Source organism: Channa argus, chromosome 8 (assembly GCF_033026475.1).
Source record: "Channa argus isolate prfri chromosome 8, Channa argus male v1.0, whole genome shotgun sequence".
Lineage (NCBI taxonomy): Eukaryota > Metazoa > Chordata > Actinopteri > Anabantiformes > Channidae > Channa > Channa argus.
In genome coordinates this window covers 17844426-17861436 of record NC_090204.1, presented here as the reverse complement: position 1 = coordinate 17861436, position 17011 = coordinate 17844426, and the positions used below count along the sequence as shown (strand labels likewise).

The following is a 17011-nucleotide window of genomic DNA, read 5'->3' as shown; positions in this document are numbered from 1 at the left end:
TCGTTAGAATAGGGTTCTCAAGGTCTCGTAACATCTTCACAGGGAAGTAAGGAATATCGTTAAATTAATAATTTAGTTGCACCACAGTTTCACATCACTGTACTCTGCAATGGTCTGCAAGAGTACATTGTTTTTTTAAAGGGAACTTAAAGACAGACATTTTCAAACTGTGACCTTAAAATAAGCACACTGCTGCACATCTTAGCACTCAATTACAACACGATCAAATGTCATTATATTGCTCTTTAATAAGAAAACCAGTAATTTTAACAACAGTTTCGTGATTTGAGGTCAGATAATCATTGTGTTTTTATTTGTCTGGTTTTTTTTTTGATTGTTTGTTTTTTTTGTTTTGTTTTTTTGGCTTAAGGTTCACGAGGAATTTAAACAGAACGTGGAAAACATCGGCATTGATAACCTCATCCAAAAATTTGCAGAGCAGAAGAGCACTGGCAAAGATAGGCCAGGTACAGTACTGTTTCCAGTTAGAATGAAATACAGTAAACAGGACAGCAGCACTTAGAAAACACGAGATACCCACACTGAAAATCATGTTGTGGAGGCAGGATAATTCATAGTGACAAAATACAACAGTGAGTAATTGCTCTAACTTCTCAAGTGTGGGTGTGTGTTATGGATGTCTTTTGTTTTCTGCCTGTTGTCTGCAGCTCTGGCTGGTTTTGAGGAATACATGGCAGCTTTTGCACCCGAAGCTGGAAAGAAGAGTAGGGGGAAACCCTTCAGGATCCCTGGCTTGGGCAAGAGAGACAAGGAGCCAGACTCTACGTGAGTGTGTGCACACATGCACAGATGTACACTTGCACATAATGAAACCTTCCATAAATGTCCTGGGGCCTGTATGATGAAGTTACTTCAACTTAGTCTGGCTTCCCTATTGTTTTAATAATTAAAATATATAAGTGGTTATACCAAGAGCATCACATAACTAGAATAATTTAAATGCTACAGAAGGAAAAACAATGCAGTATAAATTTCAAACATTAAAGAACTTTGAGGCTGTGAACTACGTAGTTTTTTTGCATGATTTTTCAACTTTTTTGTTTGTTAATGAATACATTTTTGAAGGAAAAACTTATTATTATGAAAATGTGATGGATTTAAAATCACAAAAAGCCAAAGAAGACAGGAGAGAAGAGACGAAAAGGAAATTTGTTCATCCAATTTAAATGTTGCATTTATGTGTGGAGTATTCTTCTCATAAAAGAAGATTGACTACATAGTCCTTAATTCCCAATCGGCATCATATTTATGTTACTCAATAAAGTATAAAAGCATTAATGCTGTCAGCTTTCCTGTTGGGGATTATTATGTTTGTCTAATTTAAAAGCACCTTTAATCATCATCATATAATTAACAAATGTTAATTAGAAGAACAGGAAAACAAGCCAACATAACTTTTGCTCTCTAATAAATGTGACTTTATTGTCAACTCTTTTTTTTCTTATATTTCTGTGTTCAGATCCTTTTAGGAATGCTGTCTCCATTTTATCCAGACCTGTAACAGGCAGGGCGTCTTCTGAAGTTCATATGCTATGCAGTACAGGCCCCAGATCTTCTGAAACTGAATCTTGAACTTTGCTCTTTGATAGCAGCTTCAGTCAGAGTTACGAATTAAATCTGTGTGTTCATTATTTTATTTTGTTTGTTTTTTTTATGCAGGGATTCAGCTGTGCCAGAGGCACAGGTGAGTATTTGACATTTGTTTTAACTAACACTGCAGCTTCTGAGAGTCCAGTCCAAAGGCAGTTGTCTTTCTGACAAATGTGTTTCGTGATAATGATGGTGTGGGCTTTCTCAGTTTTATTCCAGTACTTCTGAGAAGAAATTTTTAAAATAATTCTGAAATAATTGGGCAGCCAGAGTGGAAGTCCGTGACTGTGTGTTTCTGCCTGTTAATATGATGTGTAAGAGAAAGGGCTTTGGATGCTGCTAGAAAGCCATCTAACAAAACAGAGCTACTGCTGTTTTGCACTTTCAGTGACACGGTACATTCTAACAAACATGTGTAATGTTGGTAGAGGTCACTTCAAAACATGGAGTGAAATTCTCCATTCACCTTCTAGATACAATGTTTTAATAGCAACTTTAAAGATTTAATCAAAGCCTGTAAAAAGTTAAATCAGTATTGTTGCTTGTTTTGCTTAATATATGAAAAGTGTGCTAGATATGAAGAGTGAGCATAATCTTTTTTCAAACTGTATCTAGATGTGTTGAGGAAAGGAACATTAAAATGATGTCCTTCCAGAAATTTTGTGTTGCGATCTCAAAAATTAATTCAACAAATCCCCCATGAATTCTGTGCAATGTAAATCATCATAAAACATTGCAACATGCATCACAAATTTTTGGAGCTGTTGTGAAATCTGCCATTTAGGCTGCAACAATCACAAAAACTAATCAGAATCGGTAGCTGTATGAATATTGAACAGTAGTCTGTGCTATTTAAATGTAGGTTTATAATTTTTTTTCCTACTAGTAAAATAAATCTTCACGCAATTATGAGCCTATTGGTAACACTAGAAATGCAACAGTTGCCTACTTGGCCGTCTGACAGCTATTAAGTCTAGTATTTAATCTTCTTTTAGCTCTGCTTTAAGCTCTGCCAGTTTCAGAGAAAAATATCTTATTCAATCCACTATAAGGTGTTACACAAGTTGTGAAAGGTAATTAAAGCTTTGTAATGGAACTGCCTGTTGCTCCTGAAAGGAGCAATGATGAAAGAAGAGAGACTCGACTTAATGGTGACTTTAAATGCTGTAAAACCAAAAGATTAAAACAAAAAATTAGTACTGGGTAATGCAACTTGAAATCTGTGTGGTGGCTGCTGCAGTTACACATGTCCTCATTTCTTTATGCTCTTACGATGGACTGAACTACCCTCCAGAGACTGCTAGTCATAACTATTATTAGTCTGTGCAGCTGTTTATAGATAAACTACTCTGTCTATATTTTTTTTGCAATGAAGAGACACGTCACCAAGTGCAACAGAGGGGCTCACTAATGTGTTTGTATTAGTTTTGGCACAAAATTGGTACTTTGTAGCACAGTCAAAAGTTAAATCAGGTTCTGGTTAAACATGATGTTTGTTGGATAAACTTTTCTTTTTATGGGATTTGTTGACAACAAAATATAGAAATTCACTGGTCTGATTCTTCGTGAATTATGTGAATGTAATGTGAATCATTAACAACAGTGGACAAATTATTTCTAAAACAGATTTTCTTTCACACACACACACGTGGCTGCAGTTACACTTGTCAACTTGACCTTTTGAGATATGATTGCTGAAATCAGATCTAATGAAATTATATCTTTATGTGGCCACACTTGGTCTTAAAATAACTGCTCCTACGTCTAAATTTTCTCATGTTTTGTTTTGAATATCATATAACTACAAAATCTGGTGCCAGATTTTTATTTTTTAAAAGACACTCAACACTTGTTGAGTGGCACCAGATGTGTTAAATTGTGCTAACTAAATTTGCAAGTTGGTAGCAGTGTCAAGCAGCTTACCAAAAGCAGCATAGACAATGAGATTAAAAATGAGAAAAAAAAAAAAGAGTGAGGGATCCATCCATCCAAGAGAGACCCACATGAATACCAGTACAAGCTGTGAGACTACAATCCAGAAACATGGAAACGCTAAAACTCTTCCAAGTAGTGGAAGACAAACAACAATAACTGACGGAGGTGCCAGATAACTTGCTGGAGAGCTACATAAGAATCAAAACAAACAGCAGGACCCTGACAAAATCCTTAAAAGGAACTGGAATGAAGGTCCACATCTCCACAGGCAAGAATAGGCTGTAAAGGTCTGGAGTTTATTGGGAGAAAAGCTGGCAGGAAGCCATTGTATACTTCTGTACATAAGGAAAGTCTAAACCAGTAGATAGATTTAAAGAAGCTCTACTTCCTAGACAACCAATTCATATTTGCATTTGTTCCTTTTTATATAGAATTCTGCCCTAGAAGTAGATGACGAGGGATTTGTCATCCGAGCCGACAGGACGCAGAATGATATCCTTTACCTGCTTAAATGTCAGTCTGGGCAGTTTAAGGTCTGGATGAATCGTGATGCCACATTCTGATATTCTTTTTTTTTACTTCAGATATATGTCGAAGTGTCTCGGGGCAAGACACTGAACCCCCAACAGCCCATTCCCATCCCCAGCTGTGCAGTGCCGGTCCAAGCACAATAGAAATTGGGGAGGTTTGCGTCAGGAAGGGCATCCGGCGTAAAAACTGTGCCAAATCAACATGCGGACAATGATCCGCTGTGGCGACCCTGAACTCACACTATAAGCCAAAAAGACCAAAAAAAAAAAAAAAGATAAACAAGATATTTTAAAAGTCAACGTGAAAGTTCTTCTTTTCTGAAGCTGTAATCAACATACAGTGCATCCAGAAAGTTTTCCCAGCGCTTAAGTTTTTCCACATTTTGTTGTTACAGCCTTATTCCAAAATGGCTCAAATTCATTATTCTCCACAAAATTTTACAAACAATACCCCATAATAACAATGTGAAAGACATCTGTTTGAAATCTTTGTATATTTTTAAAAAATAAAAAACAATAGAATCACATGTACATAAGTATTTTCAAATTGAGCTCTGGTGCATCCTGGTGTTTCCACTGATCATTCTTGAGATGTTTCTACTACTTGATTGGAGTCCACCTTTTGGAAATTCAGTTGATTGGACATGATTTGGAAAAACATACACCTGTCTACATAAGGTCCCGCAGTTAACAGTGCATGTCAGAGCACAAACCAAGCCAGGAAATCCAATGAATTGTCTGTAGACCTCCGAGACCGGATTGTATTGAGGCACAGATCTGGGGAAGGGTACAGAAAACTTTCTGCAGCGTCAAAGGTCCCAATTAGCACAGTGGCCTCCATCATCTGTAAATGGAAGAAGTTTGGAACCACCAGGCCTCTTTCTACAGCGGGCCAGCTGGCCAAACTGAGCGTGAGAGAGAAGGGCCTTGGTCGGAGGGAGAAGAACCTTTTTAGAAGAACAACAATCTCTGCAGCACTCCACCAATCAGGCCTGTATGGTAGAGTGGCCAGATGGAAACCACCCCTCAATGAAAGGCACATGAGAACCCACCTGAAGGACTTTCAGACCATGAGAAACAAAATTTTCTGGGCTGATAAAACAAAGATGTGCATTCAGATCTTTGGCCTGACTGCAGAGTGTCATGACTGAAGAAATGCAGCCACCGCCCACCACCTGGCCAATACCATTGTACAGTAAAGCATGGTGCTTTTCAGCGGCAGGAACTGGGAGACTAGTCAGGATTGAGGGAAAGATGAATGCAGCATGTACAGGGACATCCTTGATGAAAACCTGTTCCAGAGCGCTCTGGACCTCAGGCTGGTTCATCTTTCAACAGGAGAATGACTCTAAGCACAAAGCCATGATAACAATGGAGTGGCTACGGGAAAACTCTGAATGTCCTTGAGTGGCTCAGCCAGAGCCCAGACTTGAACCTGATTGAGCATCTCTGGACAGATCTGAAAATGGCTGTGCACCAACAATCCAGATTCCAACCTGATGGAGCTTGAGAGGTACTGCAAAGAAGAGTGGGAGAAGCTGCACAAAATAACTTTTACCTCTCACCCAATAGACATGACAAAATGTGGAAAGGGTTAAGCGTAGGAATACTTTCTGGATGCACTGTATATTGCTACTTTTAAATAATAATTACTCTCATAGTAATAAAGCATCATTTGATCTGATATATTTATTAATTATCTGTTTATCATTAATTAATATCATTAATTATCATCTGTTGATTGAGAACAAATCAGAGTTAGAAATACAACCTTTCAAACAGCCATTCGAGTCTGATCGTATCACATGTAACACATTTCATAAAGCAGATTTCTGAAATATATGAGAGGCTTGACTTCCTCACATGAAAGACAGACCAAATTAAATCTCACGCAGCTGCTTACAGGCATACTGCAACTTAGAGAGACGTGTGTTTTTAAGGTTAAATAAAACTAATATATTGGCATGAAGGGCTGCATTCACATTATCATTAACTGTAGAGCAACACAGTTCTTTAGACCACATTGGTTGGTACAGATGATCGAATGCATTTTCTTTGACCAGCTAACCTTAGCTGCCTGTCATCCAGCAGAATGGTATAACCTGATACTCCAGGGTCTTAATCCTCAGCCCTGATCCATTAATCAGAGGAGGTGCTCAATTCTGACAGTTGCGAGATAACTGTTTCACCTTTGTCATCCCACCATCAACCCCCCCCCCCCCCCCCCCTCTTTGAATATATGGAATATAATAAACGTTTTCACTTCTGCTCAAGTAAAATTAGGTGATGTCGAATTTAACCTGTTTGCAGTACAGTACTGTATTTGCATGTTCTCCTTGACCCTCATCTCTCTCTGTACGGTGCTCTGAGGAGAAGGACAACAACTTCTATTCTAGCGATTCAGATTTTGACGACGAGGAGCCCAAGAAGTTCCACATCCAGATCCGTCCAGTTGCCAGCAGCAATCGCAGCAGCTCCGCTGCCACTGAGAAGGAGCTGAAAGCCACTGTGGGGACACTCACCCTGCCGCCCAACCGGGGGGCACGGCAACAGGTTGTGTGTGTGTTGAGGTGTTATTGTTTCTCTGAAAAGTTTTAAGATAAAAACAATTTGTAGTGTTGTCAGATTGTAACAACAGTTTGATTAGTACAGTTCTATATTTTATTGTCATTTTATTTTCACTGTCACTGTTTTTACTTTGTGCATTTTTTCTACTTTGCACTAATTGAGTAAATTGACTAAAGATATCATAAATCACGCCAGTGTCAAGGTATCCTCTGACTCTTGCAATGTAAAAAAGCAACACTGCAAAGTTGCATTAATGTGGTGCAGTAGCAGTAATCTGTGTTAATGTTAAGACCCAGGCCATGTTACTCACTGTACATTAATAATTTTATATATAGGTATAGTTGTAGCTAAATCCTACAAAAAGCCTGACAAAGAATATTTTATTGTCACAGGCATCCATAGTTAGATAAAAATAAATAAATAAGTGAACTTTGTTATTGCACAGAGAAATACTCACTAGTGACTAGTGAGTTTCCAGTATATGCACAATTTATTACTGTTGACAAAATAAAAACTACAGTGTCCAGCTGTTTTAGAAAGTTACTTATTTCTCTTTATTAGCATGAACCAGTGGGTTTGAAGATGAGTGCTAAAAATGGAACGGGGGAATTATGGAGAGGCTGCATTGTAGGTAAACGGGAAAACTCTGGACTAAGACTTATTGTATTTCTAACAAATATGTACCTCTTTCTGTCTTTCAGGGGTTAGCCAAGCGTCATCTGTCCAGTAAGTTGAGTCTAATAAGTCACATTTGATTTTTTTGTTATTCAGTGCTTTTTTACTTTCTAGTTGGCTTCTAAAAGCTACGTATCTCAGTATACTGAAAGTTTCTGTTGTGTGTCTGCAGGAAACGCAAGTGCTGCAGGAGGCCTCTCAGAAGAATCTGAGGCGGCTTCACACAGGGGTCAGTCTCACGTTAGTTTGTCTGTCAAGCTCTCAATTTTCTTTTTCTTTTTTTTTTTTTATATCTAGGTTTTTGTAGATCGCCAAAATGACAGCTTGGTAGAATAGTAGATTAAATCAGTCAACACTAGTTGGAGTAGCAACTATTTTGATAAACATTTGATAAATTGGAAAGGTCATGACAGATCATGACAAATTTTTTTTTCCAACATGTAAATTATAGCCTTACTTTGATGCTTTAAAATTATACATTCAGTATATTTTGGCTTTGAAGCAAGCAGGTTGTTGTTGTTGTCAAGGAAACTGTAATGGACTATATCCTGAGATTGTACGGACCAATAGCTAATTTGAATCATAACTCTGTAAATAATTAGCAGATTGAACACTAGTGAAACTAACCGGTTGTTGTAATTATAATTTTGTATTTCTACCAGTCCCTACTGCAACAAAAATGTCGTCGTCTGCCATGTTGTGCATTTATACGTGAAAGGGCAGCTAAATTGGTATCCCTTTAGTTTTTTCTGTTTGTTATCTCAAAAGGATAAAACAGATGCTCTCGCATCAGATTTGTAGAAACTATAAAACAAACAGTGGTTCCTTCATGCAGCCCTACCTCTAGTCTGTTTAATCCAGTGTTTCCTTCCAGACAGAAAGTCTCCTCATTGGCTGACCTTGCATACACAGGTGCCCTTGAAAACATTTTTTTTATCGCAGACAGGTCTGTTAGCTGCCCGTAGGTAAGGCTGGAGTGGGAGGCTACAATCTGCTGCTCTCCAGCAGCGAGGAGCCTCTCTCTGTCTCTGTCTTAAATTCAGAGGTGACAGGATTAACTATGAGCCCCTGATGAAAGCGGTTACTCTGCAGTGACAGCAGAAGCAGGGGCTGGGTGACACGGGCTAATTGCTGGTATATATCTTACAAAATGTAATGGCTGATGGGTTTTCCCTCATGTCATCTTATCTCCCCCACATCCTATCCTCACCTCAGTGCAGTGACAAAGAACACCATGATTCTGATTAGTCCTGATTAGGAAGCATCCTCTGCAGTAGATCACTGTATTTTATTGTGTGTCCCTGCTCACAGATGGAGAGCAGGAGGTCCTTCGCAGATCCACCTCCAGTCCTGATCACAGCAGGTGAGATATTTCTGCTCTCTTCCTTCAGTATCTCACTGATGCAGGGAGAGACGTATTTGGAGGTTAAATTGTATCATCCATGGCCTTATTGGCAGTTCGTTTTTTTTTTTTTTTTTTTTACCCGACACTAAGAGTTAGTTTAGCTGTAGTTCACTTCTTTGTTTTAGATTTAGTTTTTTTTTTTTTATTTTAGCTGTAGATGTTTCTTACTTATCATATTTAGTACTTGATATATTTTACTCCACTCCATGTCCTTTACCACCCCCTCAGTTCTGATACAGATGGATGTCCCTGCAGATACACCATTGCACACATTACTAAAAATAATAAGAATAATTCTTGCATTTAGAGCTATACAGCAGATTTATTTTTTTCTCCATGCTTCACAAACTGCAAATTTGATCTTCTCTCATTTACACCCACACTTCTGGTCTCACTTTACTACTTATTATATTCCTTCTCTTCTTTCTTCTTCCATCAATCACTGGCTCTATTTATTTTTCCCTTCATTTTGTTTGTGCTCTTTATCAGATTGAGCTCTACTGCATCAGGTTCAGACAGTCTGTTTGGACCCCCGCTGGAGTCGGCATTTAAGTCCAAAAGCTTTGATGGTCGAGAGCATCTCAGAGAGCAAAGTGCTTTTGGTGGTTCTGAATGTAAGTGGAGTTCTTATTTTTAAACAACATACATTTAAAATGATTTTTTTAGTTTGAGATATGTATTTGCTATACTTTCTAATGTTTATACCAATATTGTTCTGGCACAAATATAAAATGTCTTGATTATATGAGGATTTTTCTTTTTGTTTAGGTTTTTTTTTTTTTTTTTTTTTTATAAGGGTTTTCCTCATTGGTAAATGCTTAACGCATAAAATAGAAATATGTGAAATGATTGAAAATAGAATATGCTAAATATCTGTAGTTGGACAGGATACTTATGTTGTCACATGTCGCTTACATTGATAACCAAACCAAAAGCATGCTTGGACCAGTAATTAATTAATACTTGCACTAATTAATACATGCTCATGCAAGTATTACTTAAAAAGTAATGATGAAACTGTAAATCAAGCTAAACCATATTTTTCTGCCTGAACCTGCCTTGAGCCTGAGCCTGAACCTGACCCAAGCCTGACATAGTTGGGTTTGTGCAGGGGTTATTCTAGTGCGAGCACATACCCAGCACCTATCAAGTGACCACTGTTAGCTCATCATTTTAGTATTTAATCGCACTTTAAATTAGAATAAAGAAGAAACCGATATTCATGTAGTCTGTTTTCTAGTTCTAAATATTTACAATTATGTGTATTTATCCTAACCTACGCAATGGAACCTAATCCAAACCTTATAATGATTTCTAATTTACTGTCCAAACCTTACCCTAACCCTTGGGTCCCTTCAGGCTCAGTTCGAATATCCACCCATTACATGAAGCCACTCTCAAGAGGCACATAAATCAATATGCACTACTTTGTTCAATATAGGAACACTCATTTTACTCATTTACAGTACATCACAGAAATGCCTCCAAATACTGTAAAAACATGCATCTATATGTGTGTGTCATTGTAAATAATGTCTGTATTCTAACACTGACTTCGGGTTCTTGGGCTGTTCAAAGAAAACATCTTTGTTGGTGAATATGTAAATATCTAGTCTTTGAATAAAATATACCCTCCTCATCTGCATGTTGCAGTTTTGTATTTGGATCAATACAGAAAATTTAATTAGATTAAATTAATAAAAAGCTTTGTTTTGAAAGTTGAGCTTGTAAGAATGGAACTCTTAATTATTTTTGTTATGAGCTATTTTTTCCCCGCTGCTGATAACCTCTTATTTACATGTTCACTGTGTGTATGCAGATGCTGCCTTCTCGTCTGATTCCTCCTCTCCGGAGAACGTGGAGGACTCCGGTCTAGACTCGCCCAGCCATCAGCCCCTCGGGCCCTCCCCTGAGCCAGTGGGTTGGGCAGCATGGCCTCCTTTGCCACAGAGTAAAGAACAAACACTGGGGCGACCTGCAGACCCTTTCCTCTCTGCTTTCCATGACCCCTCCCCTGGTCGCGGCCCTCACTTGCAGGATGACCCTGCAAGTGCATGGTCTGTTAATCAGTCACGTTCCTCTCGCGTTCCCCCCGAAATGGACCCCTCATCGATGAGGTTCCCTGCTTTCTCTCAGTCCCTCCCACCACCTGACATGGAGTCATCAGTGTGGAACTGTAAACACATCCCCCCTGAGGACCCCTTCCTCGCTGCATTTGAGAGGACTGTTACCCTGGAGAGTCTGAACCTGTCTGATGCCTGGGCACGCCCACCACCTCGCCCGGCCCAGGAGAGCAGAGGGATGGAAGTTCGAGGAGACCCGTTCTCCATCACCCTTGCCGACACTAAAACACTCCCAACCTCATCTTCCTCCTCATCTTCTTCCTCTAATCGCAAAGAGAGGGAGAGGAAGCGAGACCGCAGCCTCCCACCTCCAGTTACTTCTGATGATCCGTTTGCCATCACAATGATTGGCAGCCCAACGCACCAGTCGTCTCTGGCTGCAGCAGCTGGAATAATTCCCCCACGCAGCAGCAGCAGCAGCAGTGGTGGAAGTTCTGCCAATAACAATACATTGAGACTCAATGTCAATTCTAGCTCTTTACCCACAGACCAGCCAAAGAAAGAACTGATGCAATGGAACTCTGTCCACAACCCGTTTAGTGAGAGGGCCTCTGGAGTGCCGAGCAGCTCCAAAGCACAGGAAGTAGGAGGAAAAGGAGAGGCAGGAGGCGAGAGGAGATTGCATCGGCCATCAGAAAGTGAACCACGCAGGAACGCCCCTCCCCTCACAAGGCATTCAGGCCCACAGGAGGACTTGTGTTTTTCAACAGACAAAGACCAAGACTGCCTGGATCTGAACACACTACCCTGCAGCGTCAGCTCTCATAAAGGTACTGAAATCTTCAAAGCATGTATTTAACCACTCAAGTAATTTACTGAAGTACAATTAAGGCAGTTTACTGTAGTCTACTTGATAATGAAAACAATAACTTGCTACAGGGCCTTACTGTTTTTGTTAGGCATAGGTTATAGGTAATATTCAAAATGCAAACTTTATCATATTCTCTTACATTTTAAAAGTATAAAAAATAAAAAAAATTGTCAGTTGATAGCTTTATAGTCACCAACTTAATGTCTTACACACTGTCAATGACAGATGCTCACTTGTCCTATAACATTATTAATTCAAATGTTTCCTGGCTGGATGAGCAACAAACGGAACAAGGGATCAAAATTTCCTTTTTTTTTCTTTTCACTAAAGAGCGAAATCTCTGAAAGTTCAAGCACCAACAGGAGAGTAAATCTCTCTTTAAATCAATACAAATAAAATGGCGCCAGCTTGATTTGGCAGTATGTCTTGTTCAGCTTGTCACCAGCTGCTCTGAACACACATTCTCACTGACTTCAAAGTACTCTGCCTCTTGGACCCCCGTTTCAGTGTGTGATTCCCATCAGCTTTGAGTCATTTTGGTGTGTGTTTGGGTCTTTGTAAGGGTCCAAGCATAACTTCAGACAAGACACAGCTGAAGTGGTTGCAGCTGCTCCTCAGAGAGCGACCCGGGCCAAGAGGACATCAGGCCGCCTCAGTGGCTCGGAGAGAGTGAGTACCAGTCATAAATGAACCGCTCGGCTTAGGACAATGGATGAATACATTCTGCTCTTATTAGTATTGTTAGGTTGTTTTGTCTAAATCAAACTTAAAATTTTTGATTTTTACCTACTATTTTTAAAACAAATCTATTTCTACTATTATTAACATGCACAAAGTGCTTCACAATAAGAGCAGTAACCTATCACATAATTGTTTTCTGCAGGCACAAAAGGCTTTTGCTAAATTGAGACCATCATAGCAATAATCTTCTCTGTATATAATGTATGTTAGTTATGTACTAACATATGTTGAAAATATTACCTGTGAATAATAATTTCTGATAACCACATGTGCTGTCTTAGTTGTATAACTGTTATTAAACGCTTTTATTCACAATTTTATGCCCCCTTCATACTAAGATGCCATGTCCACGGATTTTGTCCAATTTGTTGATTTTTATGGTTGATCGTTGTAATTTTTGTATTATACTCTACTACAGGAACCACAGGAAGAGAGTCTGCTGTTAAGGAAGTGATTAATGGAGCCCAAATACATAAATAAATACTAAAAATAAAAATAAGTTGAAACTAATATTGACTCAACAGTTCTCTGCATGTTTCAGTCCCGATCTCTGTGTTCGTCTCCGCTGCCGGAGCCCAGCCCTTCCCTCACCTCTTCCTCATCCTCCAGTCCTAGCGAGTGGGGCCCTCAGGCCAGGGACAGTGAATGGGGGGGGCAAAACCAAACAAATAGCCCTGCAAGAGTAGGGCAAGCCTCACCACTGCCCTACCAGCGCCAGGACCACCAACAAAGACAGTGTAACTATCAGTAGGCAAATGACTGGATGCAACATTAAAAAGATTCAGATATACTTAATATTTTTCAATCACTCATGTCATGAAACTACAGCTTGCAGATGCTTATCTTAGAATAGCATAAAGAGTGGAAATGAAACCGCTGCCGTTTCCCAGTTTAAAGTCTTTATGCTAAGCTAAGCTAACCATCTGCTGGCTCTTGCTTAATATTCAGAGTAATACTGATCTTCCCCAAAATGGCAAAATATTATTGTTTAACAGGAAACAATATTTGAAAGATATTAATACCCTCAACTATCTTATAACTTTGCTCCCAACAGTGCACCTATCGAGAGGCCCCAGTCCCATTTCCCTCAGTACGCAGGAGGCCTGGCCTGTGGCAGCAGCCATAACGGAGTATATTAATGCCTACTTTAAAGGTGGACAACACAACCGGTCAGCCAATACTACTTTTACTTTTAACTTTTTACATTTCATTGTTTGATAGCTGCTCAGATCAGAGGCAGAAGCTGGCTTAATTTGACCTGGTTTGTGTTTTTCCTTCTGTCTTTAGTTGTCTGGTGAAGATCACAGGCGACCTGACGATGTCCTTCCCTGCAGGCATCACCAGGATTTTCACAGCCAATCCCAACGTTCCTGTCCTCAGCTTCAGACTGGTCAACATCTCAAGGATTGATCGCTTCCTGCCAAATCAGAAGCTGCTCTACAGGTCAGCAGCAGTTGATGCTTTGCATCAGACTCCTGTCTATTCTGTGAATGATTTTTACCAAAGTGTTGTGTCTGCATCTTCACAGTGATCCGTCTCAGAGTGACCCAGACACCAGAGACTTCTGGTTCAATATGCAGGCCCTGCAGCTTTACCTGCAGCGGGAAGCTGAACTCAACCCTCAGGCCTCTTACTACAACGTTGGCCTGCTCAAGTATCAGGTTGGTGTTATTATATTCCAGCTTACTGTCATCATTTCATAATTTCTAACCCTCTTGTCATGATTAGTGTTTAGAAAGTGATATGATCATTTTTGTAATTTAGCATATGTACATGACAAAAATGAATTTAAAATTAGGCGTTAGGTGATTAGTAGACCTTTTTCTGTGCTTAATACCAACTTACAGTGTGTACTTCGCACTCTTATTTTGTTAGTCTTACTAAAACTTACAGTGGTCGACTTTTCCCAGGTGTCGTCTCAGGACCCGGGTCGGGCTCCACTTTTGCTGTCAGCCGAGTGTCAACGAAGTGGTACGGTCACCCGGGTGTCCTTGGATTACCACTGCTGCCCCGCCACAGCACCCTCCACTCAACTCACTGCGGTCCAGGTGCTGCTGCCATTAGACCACACTGCCACAGACCTGCAGTGCCAGCCACCCGCCTCCTGGTGAGCAGTGATGATGTGATGGCAGAGGGATCTCTCTCCTGTAACTCTTCAGTTCATCACAGCTTTATTTACCAGCTTTGTTTATCAGCTTTATGGTAAATAAAGCTGTGAAAACCTGGAGGAGTGTAGTGTAACATGTTTTATTTTTACAGATCTGTCTTGAGATTCACATTAGTCTGCGTGTGTGTGTTGTCAAAAGAAAGTAAACATTACTTATAACTGGTTTAACAGTCTGTTTTTTACCAAATCTATTAAACAAGATTATTATGATCATAAATAAAACGTTATTATATATTAATAGAAGCATTGCGAAGGACGTTGGTGGTGCTGTAAGAGCGAGAGATTGAGGGCCCATCGAATTTATAGAGAACAGAGGTAATTGTAAAGAAAATCTCCCTATTTATTTACCTCGATCTCGACTTCCCCTATATTCTGTATAGAAACGTACATCATAGAACAAGTTGGTATGTAATGTCAACGGTAACGCTTTAGATTACAGTCCGTGACTTACAGGGTAAGTACAGCAAACCCACTCTGTATTTACTAGTAACAATGGTGTACCTCCACAGTATTTTGGGGATACAAACTGTATTTGTTGTTACTTGTATTTTAAACAGCTTATTAATAAATAATTAAATATAACTTAACAGGTGCGGGTTAGCGCTCCTGCCTCTTTTCTCAACTTTAATGTTGCTGCTTGTGACGACGAACCTGAACGTAGCTGCATCTGTCAAAGAACAATATTTCCATCTGAAATGCAGCCATAGTAATCAAACTTGTAATTTAATAAAATAAAAATAAATAGAAGTACTTCAACATTTAATTAGCTACTTTCAGTTACTGCCTGATGGAAAAATGTCATTTAAGAGATTAAGGAATGACTGTGATGGATAATATGAGTCATTTTATAAGGAAGTAAGTACTGTTTGTGGGGGTTGAAGGAGCAGGTTAGGCCTCGCTGACAGTTTATTTTGCCTTGGCAGGAACGCTGAAGACCGACGGCTGCTGTGGAAACTCCCCAACCTTTCGCCGACCAACCACAGCAAAGGTCAGAGCTCTCTGCTTTTAGTTTTTAACCTACATAAAAAAATCTGGCGGGTGAAACATCTGTGACTGACGGTGTTTCATATGCAGCCATCCGATTCTCACATTTGCCTTCTCATTAAAATGAATGCCACAACTTTCTGCATTATTGTCCCTCTAGGTCACGTCCGACAAATGCAAAACTGAGTAATTAGGACTTACATAAATAGATCCCTGTGTTCGACATCCTTCTCTTTTTAAAAAGGCTGACATCTCTGCAGATGTCATTACCTTTTAACAGCGGCATTAGCATTTGAACGTGGCAGCTGTTCTCTTCTTGGCTACGAGAAACAAAGTGAGAGAGTAGAAGTGCCTCTGAATGCTAAACTGATATGAAAATTAGCATAACGTATGCCTCTCTGATTTTGGGTCAAGTTGACAGTTGTTCATATTTAATGGCCTTAATAGTGCAGATAAGAGAGGGCACATGACTGCAACTGAAGAGAGAAAATGTGAAATTAAATCTGATTTTCAGTTCAAGGGTCTTTTCACCTGTGTGCTGCTCTGCAGCAGACGCTGACATTTTTTTTTCTTTTTACTTTATTCCTTTTTTCATATAATGATATATTACCACAGTGTGAAACTACAAGGCTAGAGAACAGAAAGAGCTATTCATAGCCGCTGATGATGGAGGGGATGTTACCAAGGCTAAAAACCTTTATACCTAGAGGACTTCTCTGTTGTATAAGCCAATGACAGAAGCCCTGAAAGGTCTTCGTAGCTTCTCCTTGCCTTGTCTCGAATACAGTTTCCCTGCGCCGTTCATTTCTTCATTCACAAAATGTTAAAAGTTTAATGTTTTACATGAATAATTCCGGGCAGAAGCAAACAGACTGAAGAATATGGTTCCAAGCTTAATGAGGGCGGGAAAAAGTTCCAGCTCAATTTACCAGTGTTTTTTTTTAGTTTACGAATCTCTGTGCATAGGAAAAGTTTGTCACAGGTGCTTAAGTCTGTGATTTGCAGGTCAGAAAATGATGACTTCTAGTTTAAACTAAATGTGGTTTAAAAACATGTAAGGTTTGAAAATGATCAAATAACACAATTGAGACCATTTACAGCAGTTTTGTGACATCATGTGTAACTATAGGCTCCTCACATCATGTTCTGTGTGTTTATATTTGTAAAAACTTGAATATACTGTGAATTAATTGGTGTCTGTCTCTGTTCCTGCTGGCGGCGTCCCAGGCTCGGGGACACTGTGTGCCAGCTGGCAGTGCCTGGAGGTTCCCCGCGGCCCTCCACCCAGCCTGGCTGTCCAGTTTGTTGGCTCTGGGGCCTCGCTGTCGGGCATGGACGTGGAGCTGGTGGGCAGCCGCTACCGCATGTCGCTGGTCAAGAAGAGATTTGCCACAGGTGCTGCTCTCAACATGCTCAAAGGGATTTGTTTGTGTTTCATTGGTAGAGAATCAATCTCCATTG

At 39.7% G+C, this 17011-nt stretch overlaps 1 protein-coding gene across 2 annotated transcripts in view; it reads left to right on the top strand.

Moving 5' to 3' along the window:
* The window catches only part of fcho1 (FCH and mu domain containing endocytic adaptor 1), a 52556-nt gene that overhangs the window by 34460 nt on the left and 1085 nt on the right, over positions 1-17011 (top strand). For both annotated transcript variants that reach the window (XM_067512837.1, XM_067512838.1), the window contains exons 9-26: positions 371-467; positions 669-786; positions 1681-1705; positions 3978-4038; positions 6436-6629; positions 7346-7370; positions 7492-7548; positions 8631-8682; positions 9214-9338; positions 10544-11617; positions 12221-12327; positions 12941-13136; positions 13454-13568; positions 13687-13842; positions 13928-14060; positions 14310-14506; positions 15490-15554; positions 16778-16945. In XM_067512837.1, the coding sequence (XP_067368938.1) occupies positions 371-467; positions 669-786; positions 1681-1705; positions 3978-4038; positions 6436-6629; positions 7346-7370; positions 7492-7548; positions 8631-8682; positions 9214-9338; positions 10544-11617; positions 12221-12327; positions 12941-13136; positions 13454-13568; positions 13687-13842; positions 13928-14060; positions 14310-14506; positions 15490-15554; positions 16778-16945 (2965 nt within the window). The remainder of the gene's footprint in view (positions 1-370; positions 468-668; positions 787-1680; positions 1706-3977; positions 4039-6435; positions 6630-7345; positions 7371-7491; positions 7549-8630; positions 8683-9213; positions 9339-10543; positions 11618-12220; positions 12328-12940; positions 13137-13453; positions 13569-13686; positions 13843-13927; positions 14061-14309; positions 14507-15489; positions 15555-16777; positions 16946-17011) is intronic.